Below are 12,801 nucleotides of genomic sequence, written 5' to 3'. Positions count from 1 at the left end.
TTAAGAGTTAATTCGTACTATCAGTTTAACATTTTGCTCACAATAATTTCCCTACTATCTCCTGTGTTTCTCCGTGTCAAAATGCACCATTCGTGCATCAATTATGCTTATCAATGAAATATCGAACAATATTTTAAAAAGAAAACAGAAAAAGTGCAAATGATGCAAATAAACAATGCTTTCTCGTTTAAACAGATTTATCTTTTCGCCAAGCCTTCGTGTGCAGCGCACTTTCAGTGTAAAGACTTTCAGAACTAAAGGAGCTTTAAAAGCGCAATTCTTCTTTTAAACAAAAAAAATCTAAATGAACTCCATATGCCGACACTTCAGATTTCACTTCGTCTTTGGCCTCTTCAAACTGTTAATTCTCATAACACGGGAGAACACGCACCATCATTTTGAAACATGACATGCATTTGCACAATCATAGAAAGCTAGAAGCCCTTCATTCTAATTAACCAAGAACCGTATTGATTCAATAGCTCATCCGGGCGCTCATTGTGAAAGGTACGGGTTTCATTCCTCCAACACACAAAAAAGTGAAAAACCATAATGCAAAATATTTGTCGAGAGAGAGGCAAAGTTTTCGCAGGTGCGTGTGAATTTGATCGTTGGTTTGGAACCATTAGTTGCTGCTATTTCGTGAACTAACATCCCCATTGTTCGCAAGAATGCTTAAAACATTACTTAATTTTCATTTACCTCTAGGGATCTCGAGTTAAATAAAACTTTTTTTTTACTAAAAGACTTCCCGCATCAGGTCAATAAGACTTTTTACAAAGGAATATTTTGTTCTACTGCGGTGCAAAAGCAGAACAGTTTATAGAATATAGAGGCATGTGTAAGATGTAATGGAATCTAATTACCTTTCGGTGCAGGTTTTTATCTTGCGTGCTGGAAAAAGAAGGAAGACAGTTATGCGAGCCGTGAGGAATCAAATGCTCGATGATGAACATCACTTTCATTAATTGTGATACTTTTACATTTCACTGTAAGGATTTAAAACATGGGACAGGGCGCAGCAAAACGGGAGATTGATAAAGGAACGCGATTATACGGCGAGCAAAAATTTGACGCTGCAATCAACGAATGGAAAAGTGCTTTAAGAAGAATGACTAAGAAAGAGAAACTGCCTGACAAATTCAACACTTTAAATTATCTATGCATGGCTTATTTTGATACAGGGAAATACCGGGAAGTCATCGTGTGTGCAAACCAGCAACTGGAAATGCTTAATTCCAAAACCATGTGCAATAACGCCGATTTTATGCAGGAAGCATATTTCAATCTTGCAAGAGGATATGAAAAGTTATCGGAATTTAAGAAAAGCATTTCATACGCAAAAGGCTGCATAGAAAAAGAACAGAACAACGAAAATGCCAAAGACATAATGTCTTTTGCCACCATTTGTCTTGCCAAGGCCTACCATGGTCTAAGCGACTTTTATAACGCCATCAATAACTTTGACTCCGTGCTGAATAAGACAGAAAATTGTCCGTCCCTACACATGAGGTTTCTAGTCTTTGAGAGCCTCGGACAGCTTTTTTCTAAACTGAAGGACTACGACACGGCGCATCTGTATTACGATAGGTGTCTGGATATCATACTGCAAGACGCTGTCACTTTGGCGAAGTACAAGAGGCGGATCCAGTGTCAAATCGCTCTACCGATGCTTCACATGGGACGCTTCAATGACGCAATGGAGCAATGTGAGGTATTACTATGCAATTATGGAAGGGGAATATGGGCAAAGTTAGTATTAGAAAAATGGTTAGTATTATACCAAATTTGTTCTTTTTGTTTGGGGGGGTCTGGTGAGGTTGTGTAATTTATAATGAGCCGAGAGAGAGAGAGAGAGAGAGAGAGAGAGAGAGAGAGAGAGAGAGAGAGAGAGAGAGAGAGAGAGAGAGAGAGAGAGAGAGAGAGAGGAATATAATGAAATTGAAATTTTAAAAAACAAAGTACCGTTCTATATATTATATTTGGGAACAAATTAACTTCATTTGTATCAGATGTTTAGGTAGCGATAACAAATATACGAAACTGTAAAATGATCTTAGATTTGACCTATAATTGATAAGCTTCTCAACAAATGTACCCGATCCTATAACGTTATAGATGGCGAGATAGACGAGACATTTCTAGATACAAAGAGATACATTGTGAAAACAGAGATACAGTTTTCTTGTTCCCGAGGCCATGAAGCCGGAGTTACCACACACAATGTTTAAGAATCTGTTTATAAAATCCCTAATTTTCCTGCTAATCGATCGGGGCATCTGTGAGTTTTCGTATTGTTTCATCAGTGAAGATCTCAACATGTGGTCCTTAATTCCAATAAGTTTGGACGTTGAATTACGATGATAAAGGGATAAAAACTAACTGGAATGATTATGGTTTCAATATAGATGGCTCTTTAAATTAATTTGATAAGTATTTTATTCAAATACATAGGAATACATGAATCGGATCGAACAGCAGGCACAATGCCTATATATATGTTCAGTTATCTCTCCTACAGACTGCTTTTTGGACCGTGTAGTGTTTTGTTTTTTAACATATTCTAAACCTGCAAAATGTACGTATTTCTGCGCATGCTAAGACAGTCTGGTTTTTAATTACATTAATATCAAACATATATATGCTTTTGTTTTGGTGCATGCATGGAATGTTCTTTTTTTACTAAATAATATCAAAAGATATTCATTCATTGAAACTATTTACAGAGTGTCTGACATAATTATCAAAAATATTTAAATCGGAATTTTCCAAATTTGTAACCATCATTTCTATAATCATTTCCATCAAAACCAAGATTCCCCACGCAAAAGTGCATGTAGAAGTTCAGCAATTTTTACACTTAATGCACCAGCTCTACTCTATTTTACGGAAATTTTAAACACAAGTTTTACACGCAAAGATGTGTAAGAACTAGTAAAGTTTTCCATTTCTACTTTGCACTGGAATTCGTTGGCATTCCTAACCTTGGCTTACTTCACAGCGAGTCTGCAGAACGAGATTGCTAACTAATTGAGGATCATTACGCCTTATTCCAAGGAATGAGGAACAAAAGACACGTGTGTATGTGTTTTATAAGATAAAGACTGAGATAGGTCGAAGCCTTACGATTCCCCAGACCTGGCGACAATTCCGTAGCTATTAGCAAAAGCACTTGCTATCTTGAACAACCTCGCCATCTAATAGTTTTTCTTCAGCAATGTTAATGATGTGTTCCAAATTACGTGACATTAGGTGACTGCTTAAGTTCCTGATATGATTATAAACAAATGTGTATGATTCTAGTACACTTTGATACCCCAGTCTTCTATACATGATTTTCATCTTTTGTAAATATATTTAGTATGTTCATGTCCAAACCATTGCCGCTTTGGGTGTAATATTTCCTAAATCACAAAGTTAGTAATATGGTAAGTAATATCGATGTTTGCATTTTCAGAGAGAGAGACAGACAGACAGACACAGAGAGAGAGAGAGAGAGAGAGAGAGAGAGAGAGAGAGAGAGAGAGAGAGAGAGAGAGAGAGAGAGAGAGAGAGAGAGAGAGAGGGGGGGTTGTTCTAAGCTACTGAATCCACCTCAGTATATGCCCTAGGGATAGGTGATGAATGGTGAAGTAATCCCAAAATACCAAAGACATAACTACCGACACCTGATTACCAACACACGGATTCCTGTCAATCATGTGCTTTGTGTTTTTAAGCTGTCGATGAAGGATGCCATGTTGAGAGCCGACCGCCCCGTCCAAGCCCGCTGTCTGTTTACATTTGCAGAAATTCACAGGAAGAGGAAGGACTTTGAGGTAAGCTGTATTGTTATATAGGATACACCTGCTAGCTGACAAGACCTATATACATAAGAGAAAACAACAAAAGCCATAATGAGCCCTATTGTTTATAGACACTGGGAGATGTTTAGGCTGAAGTTTATGTGCAAGTTGTCTTTTTGAATGATCATTTCAATATCAATATCAATTTCAATAGGTATACATGAGTAGCAATTCATATTAAAGTTTTGCTTTCACCGAGATACTATAAAACTAGCCATTAGGTTATATTGTCAGCCAGAAACGCAATTAATTTACCAAAATTTGTGCAACACAATCCTTATAAATAGACTTTTTTACTTTGATACAGTGTTCAATAATATTATTGTATATTTTCTTGACACGAACCATTTGCTGGAAGAAAAAAATGAGGAAAAATGTTCAGTGTAATTAACAAAAAATTTAGCGTCTGCGAAACATCCGTATTCGATTGCATTTATTTCTGTATCCAAAGCAGATGCCTCAATGTTTATAAGCAATGTACCAAAATTATTTGGATGTCATGACCGAAGAATTTATTTATGTAAATATAAAGTAAACCAAAGCAGAAAAATCCGCTTTATTTTTTATAAATTGGTAGTATATTGAATCAAAATGTAAAAGTGCAAATAGTATACAGAAAATGAATCAAACAAATGATGATGATGATGATGAAAGATGATAATTATGAAATGATACATTTCAAATACTTGTTATCTAGGACCAGTGTTAAAAGTGAATAAGAATGAATGGATGATGATGATGATGATGATGATGATGATGATGATGATGATGATGATGATGATGATGATGATGATTAAAATCTGAATTGTGATCAGAAACATTAAATATTATGCTATATAAAACCAGTACTGTAAATGCATAATGATGAACGCATGATGATGATGATGATGATGATGATGATGATTTCAGAGATCGTTCCCGCGGTACGAGTCGGCTTACGCCCTCTTTGTAGAAATGGGGGACCGTTTGAACCAAGTAGAAGTGCTGGGAGGAATGGCAAAGTGTATGGCGGCTCTCAAGGATTTTGAACAGGTATCTTTGTTTATTTTTTGTTTACTCTTCTTCCGACAGGAATATGTTCCAGACTTCCAAATACTTAAACACTTCCCCCTTGTCTTTCCAATTCACTACTTGTAAAGAATAAGGTGGAAATGTTGAGAAACTGATGCCGCAGATGCGTATAAATTCATTTATAAATTGATTGCTTTTTGACCTTTTATTTGGAATATCTAAAGGTACTATTTGTTTCTCTTGATTCTCAAATGACCCATATAAGTGTTTGTGGAGCCTTAGACTGATATCCATGTTGTTCAAAAAATTAAATCATTACATGTTCCAATCTAAACAAGCATTTTAATTAAGGAATTAAAAATCGTTTTTTAATTATAATGAGGTGATGTTATACATGTGTACGGTCGGATGTGATCAGATTCAACGAAGAGCTTTATGATAGAATTGATCATGCCCGACCGTATTTAATAACCTCATAATATTCAAAGAATGATTACATGTACTATTCAATTTATATTTACATAACTTTCAGCGATTGTACGATTAAATATTAAGTCACCGATGAAATTTAATGGACTACAATATAGTATTTATTACAAAATCGATTTGTAGTTTTATTTCAGCTAAAGAAACTGGAAAATGTAAAATATCTAAATACTGTCATTTTGCAGGCAATAGAAATCAATCATAAAGCAAATCAACTAGCAGAGGAGATTGGGAACAAGGTAATTATGCTCTGACCGTTTATGAATTTTATGTGTAACGGATAAGCTGAAATTTCTCTTCAGTCAAGTTTGACTGTGCATGTACTATTGAGTGAAGTTGTATTTTCAAATTTAGATTGGTATACTGGATTGTAATATAAGACTAGCAGAGTTGTATATCTTGACTGGAAACTCGTTCGCCGCTCACCAATGTGAAGAGAGCTTGTCGCGTCTAACGGCAGAATTGGAACTCTTTTGTGGGGTGTGTGGGGAGAGTATGGGCCAAATTCCAGAGCATCTAGACAAATTACAGTGTGGTCATCTTATACATTCAAAGTAGGTACATACACTGTACTCTCATTTACGACCATTGTATCTTATATCTAAGGTATCCAAATAATCAAATTTTACATGTACATTTACTAATGATCCCAATCAGTTTCACCAAATTCACAACAATATATGTATGATTTTCAAAATCCAAGAAAAAACTTCAAGAAAGTGTTTTAAAAACTAAAAATATTTCCCATCCCTAATAACTTTAATCTAACCATTACGATAACCTTTCTGACCAGGCATTGATATATAGAATATACGATTGTTTATCAATCTACATCAGTGTTACATATATGCATTTGGTTCACATAACAAATAATAAACCCAAAGATGTAATACCTTTGGGGTTTTTACAGGTGTACGCCCCACCTGGCCCGCTACACCTGGGGCAGGAAGGGCCGGAAACGACCATGTCCCTCCTGTCGGAATCGCTCGTCCGGAAACCCCGTCCTCTCCCGGTAACCCGCGTATATGGCCTACATGTTTAAAACCGCAACATATTTATTACAATTGTTTTATGTTGTTTAATTATTTGCTATATGTTCTTACTTGTATGTAATCCTTGACAATTATTAATGTGTTTTATGATTTGTTTACATTTTGTTAATAAAAGAAGAAAAAACACTAAAACTTTGTGAGATTTTCTTGATTCTCTTATTTTCCAACTTAAAACTATCAGTATGAACGGATTTTACTCATTGGTTATCCTTGTATAAGTAATGGCTTTAAATGCAAACAAAAGTGAATGAGGTATACCAAACCACTCAGCGATATTGATAGATCTAAATCGATGTACCCACAACCTCAATGACATCTATGTATGCCTTTAAAGGTGTTTCTATGTTTCCGATTTGATGTATGTCTATGTTTGCCTTTTGAGGTATGTCTATTTGCCATTTCAGGTGTTTGCCATTTAAAGTTATGTCTTTGTTCACCAATTGAGGTGTGTCTATTTTTCATTTGATGTATGTCTTTGTTTGCCTTTTGAGGTGTGTCTGTTTACCATTTCAGTTGTTTGCCATTTGAAGTTATGTCTTTGTTCACCAATTGAGGTGTCTGTTCGCCATTTGAGGTGCTTGCCATTTGAGATATTCTGTGTTGGCCATTTGAGCTTGTCTGTTTTTGCTGAGGTGTGTATGTGTTTGCCATTTGAGGTTTCTGTCTATTTGCCATTTGAGGTGTATCTATATGTTTCAGTGAATATATGTCTGTGTTTGCAAATTTAGACGTATCTATGTTTGCTATATGAAGTATATTTGTGTTTGCCATTAGAGGTATGTCTATGGTAACCATTCTAATTGTGTTTGTATTTGCCATCTGAGGTTTGTCTTTGGCGTGTCTGTGTTTGAAATTGTCATTTCAGTTATGTCCGTGTTTCGCCTTTTAGGTATCTATGCATTTTGGGGTACGTCTGTGTTTGTCATCAAAGACATATCTTTGTTTTCCATTTGATACGTCTCTCTGTTTGCCATTTGAGGTGTGTCAATGCCTGTCATTTAAGATATGACGTGTTTGTTTTTTGAAACGTGTCTTTGTTTGCCATTGTAAGAAAGTAGTCTATGAGGAAAAAGAACAAAACACTATCTACGGATCAATCTTTGATATGACCTCTACCACTCTCGGATCTTAATTTTGATCTAGCAAACAGCGAATAATTTTAGCTGCTTTTTCTGAGTTTCATGGCTCAGGGATTTCGGACCCACTGATTCCATATTCAAATTCTTTCTGCAACAAGTTTTATATTTCTACAACTATTATATCAAGAATATTTTGTAAACTTATAAAAAAAATCAGTATCAGTTGTTCGACTTGAAGAAAACTATCATGTTAAAATTCTGGAGTTGGTTGTAACATTCACTGAAAGGGTTTCCGGTACTCCGAACACAAAAAAGGTGGATATAGAGTAACAACTCGAAGCGAGAGGACTAGAGTTGACTTTTGACAGTTGACTTTCTTTTAAAACAGGAAGAAAGAAAAAATAATACATTTGGAAGTCCCAGTGACTGAATAACACTAGCAAATTATTGTGTCCCCTTTCATAAACAGATGGATGCAAATTAATAAGAATGTAGGGAAAATTAGAAAGAAACCTCTTCATACAATATGCGGTAACTATTAATGTTCGTTTATAAAAATGGTGTGCTTAACAGGAAGACCAATACATGTATCCATACTTGTATTTTCTTATTTAACAACTGATTAATAAACACTACTTTATTGTTGTCTTTGGTTCAAGTACTTACATTATGTATGAGTACCGATAGACAAGCGGGGGTAGGTCCGGGGTACCTAGGTTATCGTTAGTGACAGTGTATAGCTCAATGAGCCCCTAGTACCATGATGACCTCTCTTTTATTAGTTTTTTTTAAATTTATTATCACTTTAGATCCAGTTTTAGAATTTTGGCTAATCATTTTTGCGAAGAAATTCATGTGGCGAATTTAAGGCAAAGTTTATTTGAGATCCATTCTAATTATATCAGTCGACAGTAAATTTCCGTAAAGGAAATGACCCGCGTTTCATAAGATATCAATGTATAAATTAACACTTGAAATCATTCTCTGGTCATCGCGGCGACTATCTTTTTCATTTGTAAATGGAGTTCAAAAACAATTTTCCTATAGCCGCACATGCTTGTCTATTTTCACCAATAAGCTACATGTACTTAGAGAGGCGAGCACATGTCGTAGGAGATCCATTTTTGTTGTTGGATCTACATTAATTAGTAGATTCTCCACCTCCTATAATGTAGTTCATAAAAAAAGGGAAGATTTTTATCAACCAAAATTTGCTTTCAAACCTAAAAAATCATAAACATTGTTTTCAGTGAAACGATTATCAATCACTAATGAGAAAAAGTCGTAGAACTACAACGACATTATTGATATTGGTTAGAACAAATCAGTTATAATACTACAATGTACATTCAAGTATGTTTTTCAATACGAGTATTTAGAGGTAAGGTACACGTATAAAACTAGTACTTAGCGGTAAGTTACACAAATAAGTCTAGTACATAGAGGTAAATTACACGCATAATACAAGTACTTAGCGGTAAGTTACATGTATAAGACGAGATATGGACCCTGGTGGAGTTTGAAACAATGTCACGTCAAGGCTTGTCTTGTTCTTGTTCCCTATCATAACACCTTGTGGCCGACTTTTACAATACAATTATAATTATCTATTTCCATGGTTAAAAGTTATTTAGTTTTATTGGCGCCATACATGCTAACGATAGAGGCATATTTTTAAACATTTATACTACATGTACAGTACAGGCAACGCGGATCCCGTATTGGCCCGCGTTACCGTCACGGTATTTTTATCGTTCCTGCGATACACCATCGCGGTTTTTGACCGCGGTATGGATTGCAACCGTGATGACACCGCGACGGTGTGATTTACCGTTATTTCTGCTGCTGCCTGTTGTTGTTACTTTAGCTGTACTGTACATTACAGACAATGCGGGTCGCGTAAATCCACGTCAAATATGCGACTTCAGATATAAGCATAACTGCTGCATTTTAAATAAAGTGTGGTTCATATTGATATAAAATTAATAAATTATATTTATGAAGTAGAATTTCATGAAATTGGAAACTACATAAGGAATAAGGAATCATTCTTTGAGTATTATGAGGTGATGATTTCGGTCGGGGCGTGATCAAGCCCGAAGGGCTTTATAATAGATTTGAATCATAGTGTTTATCACCATACTAGAATACTAGTTTTAGATCTTACATGTACATGTATATTATAGCATACCCCAAACTACCATTTTATTAAATTATTATAGATATTTATAGAATTATGTAATTAATTATGGATCTATATGGTTGTGAATATTGACATCTGGTGACAAGTATAAAGCTTTTTTAGATCTTTTTAGAAAATTAGAATTATACAGATTTTATTTTTTAATTTGTGTTCCTATGTTTAAATTTATTTTTAAAAAATAAAGCAAGAGAAGAGGTCAAATTTGCTGTATTGTAAAATTATTCAATCCAAAAACATGATTGTTATTGCATCTACTTGGCTTGTCGATTGGCGTATTAACATCATATCTAATTAGATATATGTAGTTTGTGTTAATTTCGGGAACAGAGGAAATTCTTGCTGAAGGTATTAAATGTAAAGATTGTGAATTATAGTCAAGATTATCATTCCAAATCATAATTCTTTTGTTTCAAATAATTAGTAATTGAACTGCAACATTTTAGCTAAATTCAAATGTAAAAATTCGAAGTTTGCCTCATAATTCTATTTATAGACTACACTTACGATGTCAAAATTTTAAGTCTAAGCACCTTGTCAAAAAAAAACTTACATAACAATTCAAATTAAGTAATTCTGATCAACCATATATCATATCTTAAACCAGTTACATTTTTTCAAAATATTACATTTTATGCAGTTTTTTGTTGTCCGTATCCATTTTCGTTGTGAAATGACGATCACATTGTAAGCTCAGTTGATGAAAGCATTAGCTATATCCGCGGTTAATTATAAATCCATTTAGCTGTAATAAGGTGTGAAAATCACCTAGCATTTTTTAAAGACAGTTGTGTACAACCCGCTTCCAGATAGCTTCCACCGTTTACCTGTGTCATTGTCTTAAGTCAGTCAAGCGTAAAGTCCAGCTACAGTGACTGTCGCTTGGAAGAGATTATGCAATAAAAAAAAAGGCTAGGTGAATTTCAATGAAATCTGGGTGTCGCATTTTACTAAAAACTATCACATTTAATTCTGAAAAAGCGAAAAATGCGATGGGCAGCGTGAGCTGACATTGACATGGTTGGAGGCAGGATGTGACATCCTGCCTCCAAACATGTCAATGTCAGCTGTAACCCTGGTCTACATATAACACACATACACTCCAATACACCTTCGAGGGAAATATTACTCTGACCCTGTGCATTTCTCAGCATTCTTTTGAAGATTGCATCTGCATGAATACGGAGATGCTACCCTTGTGAAAATGAATTTTCACCTGCTTACATTATGAACGGTAGTTGGGAACGCAGTATACCTGTCTCACCTGGCCGATTACCTCGATGTGTTTATACCGTGACAGGGCGCGGGAAACACTGGACCCAATAAGTTCAGTTTAAACCACCTTAACTTCTGGGGGTTTAGGTATCCCGACTTCATGTTTTAACCACATTTGACTTGTGTGAAAAGTGAAGGACTCCACTCGTATCTTGCGTACTGCCATATATTAGAAAAGTATTCAATTACGGAATTAGGCCTAAGATGAAGAAAGCGATTGCCATTTATATAACAGAAATTTTGGGATGATTTGAGTCAAAGCAAAAAATGGCTTTGTCAATGACTGCATGGGCTGGAGAAAATACGGTAAGAGTGCTTTAATTTATCAAACGAAATTAAGACGTCTGAAGAATTTGATAACAGTTAATATATAAAACCCGCATATTATGATGAAAATGCAAGTAAAATGAATAATGAGAAAAACTATCACGTAAACTATTTACAGGGTTACAAGACAAGAAGAACAATCAAAACACTGCCTCCATGTGACTACACTGTCAGCAGAGACATAGAACGATTGGCGACATTTTCCGCAGTGTCGAATTATGTTATCATAGAGAGGATATTTGCCGTCCGACTCGCGTCATCTGGATGTATATTTAACGCTGAAGAGAATTTCGTAGAATGCACAGAGTGTGGAAAAATAACCGCGTTATCAAAAAGTAAGAGTTTTTCTAAAAAATAGAAAAAAACACACACATTTTTTAAAAGTACAGTATAAGTCTAAAAGTTTTATTAGTTTTTTAAGAATTATAGATGGAAAAGCTTATGTTTTTAGAAAAAATATCATCAATAGAGATTAATTTTACAGTGTTAAAAAGAACTAAAAAAGCAGAACTTTATGAATCTTATTGATCATCAGATATTATTGTTTAGAAGAAAGAAAAAAAAAACACTTTGTAAATTTTTTAAAATGAAAATAAAACAACTTTTTTTAGTTTGGGCGATCACGACCCTCTTCGACGTAAGGGCCTTTCATACACGCAAGCCAACGTGTTGTGGGTTTTCTGCCTACAACATGAAACAGGAGAGGGAAGAACTAGAAAGAATCCGCGACGGTATTATCTAATTATAAATTGTCTGTAAAACATTAGGAACAACAAATTTATGATAAACATGGGTACATGTCTGAATCGAGTACAATGCAATTTATGTATCGACGCAATCTTCTAACCTTCACTTAATTCATACCATCCCAATCTACGTGTATGTATTGAAATGAAAAGTTGATGTATAATTTTTAATTTAGTTGAAATGAATATGATAAAAATATTTATTTCAAAATTTGATTTGCTCTATATGTAGCATTAAACTGACCAGGTTAAACTGTTTAATTGTTTTAATTCCTCTCTGTAGAGAATAGTCTTATTTCATAAAGATAATTATAAGATTAAAACTACCAATAAACTCTTAGTAAAGAAGTTAATTATTTTTTTTTCAGACCAGCTGAGATATTCTGAACTTGTTGGGAGATATGGCATTGTGCCTCGACAGTAAGCGAGAGACATTTGGTATAACTACATGTAATTTGTTGGGGTCAGAGTGTGTTGGGTAAAAACCCAACCATTTGTTTACAGGTCATAATTAATTTACTAAGCTATATTATTTACGAGTGATGTACATGTATAAACATTAACTAAAATCGGAATATTCTTGATTTTCATTTTTTTTATATGTTAATCATTGTAGAAGTGGTGATGGGGTTGTTCTTCACAATCCAAATTTACATTGTAATAGATGAAGTAAAATTGTTTTGTAGCTGCAATGTAATATAAGCTTATAGATTTGTGAATAAAAGCTAGTATGACAATGACAATGAACTTTATTCTCAATAAACTGTGTTTACAGTGTAG

The 12,801-nt window shown here is 34.6% G+C and overlaps 2 protein-coding genes across 2 annotated transcripts; both read left to right on the top strand.

Moving 5' to 3' along the window:
• The first annotated feature begins 452 nt into the window (after positions 1-452).
• LOC105317580 (43 kDa receptor-associated protein of the synapse) lies at positions 453-6,499 on the top strand. Its single transcript, XM_034476908.2, has 6 exons — positions 453-1,714; positions 3,720-3,818; positions 4,755-4,877; positions 5,528-5,581; positions 5,697-5,896; positions 6,253-6,499. The coding sequence occupies exons 1-6, from the start codon at positions 1,007-1,009 to the stop codon at positions 6,356-6,358; spliced, it is 1,290 nt and encodes a 429-aa protein (XP_034332799.2). The 5' UTR covers positions 453-1,006; the 3' UTR covers positions 6,359-6,499.
• Positions 6,500-10,788: 4,289 nt separating this feature from the next.
• Positions 10,789-12,706, top strand: LOC117691356 (uncharacterized). The gene is made up of 4 exons (XM_066072328.1): positions 10,789-11,254; positions 11,394-11,610; positions 11,887-12,006; positions 12,390-12,706. Exons 1-4 carry the CDS (start codon positions 11,216-11,218, stop codon positions 12,443-12,445), a joined length of 432 nt encoding a protein of 143 aa, XP_065928400.1. The 5' UTR covers positions 10,789-11,215; the 3' UTR covers positions 12,446-12,706.
• The last annotated feature ends 95 nt before the right edge of the window (positions 12,707-12,801 follow it).

The sequence above is a fragment of the Magallana gigas genome, chromosome 9, assembly GCF_963853765.1.
Source record: "Magallana gigas chromosome 9, xbMagGiga1.1, whole genome shotgun sequence".
Taxonomy (NCBI): domain Eukaryota; kingdom Metazoa; phylum Mollusca; class Bivalvia; order Ostreida; family Ostreidae; genus Magallana; species Magallana gigas.
The sequence above is the reverse complement of the archived record's forward strand: the minus strand, read 5'-3'. Positions and strand labels throughout refer to the sequence as shown.

Bases quoted from the DNA above. Each gene is read 5' to 3' on its own strand.
- LOC105317580 (XM_034476908.2), top strand. From the start codon at position 1,007: ATGGGACAGGGCGCAGCAAAACGGGAGATTGATAAAGGAACGCGATTA. The intron at 4,878-5,527 runs GTATCTTTGTTT...GTCATTTTGCAG, and splicing joins CTCTCAAGGATTTTGAACAG to GCAATAGAAATCAATCATAA. The intron at 5,582-5,696 runs GTAATTATGCTC...TTTCAAATTTAG, and splicing joins CAGAGGAGATTGGGAACAAG to ATTGGTATACTGGATTGTAA.
- LOC117691356 (XM_066072328.1), top strand. From the start codon at position 11,216: ATGGCTTTGTCAATGACTGCATGGGCTGGAGAAAATACG. The intron at 11,611-11,886 runs GTAAGAGTTTTT...AACTTTTTTTAG, and splicing joins AATAACCGCGTTATCAAAAA to TTTGGGCGATCACGACCCTC. The intron at 12,007-12,389 runs GTATTATCTAAT...TTTTTTTTTCAG, and splicing joins ACTAGAAAGAATCCGCGACG to ACCAGCTGAGATATTCTGAA.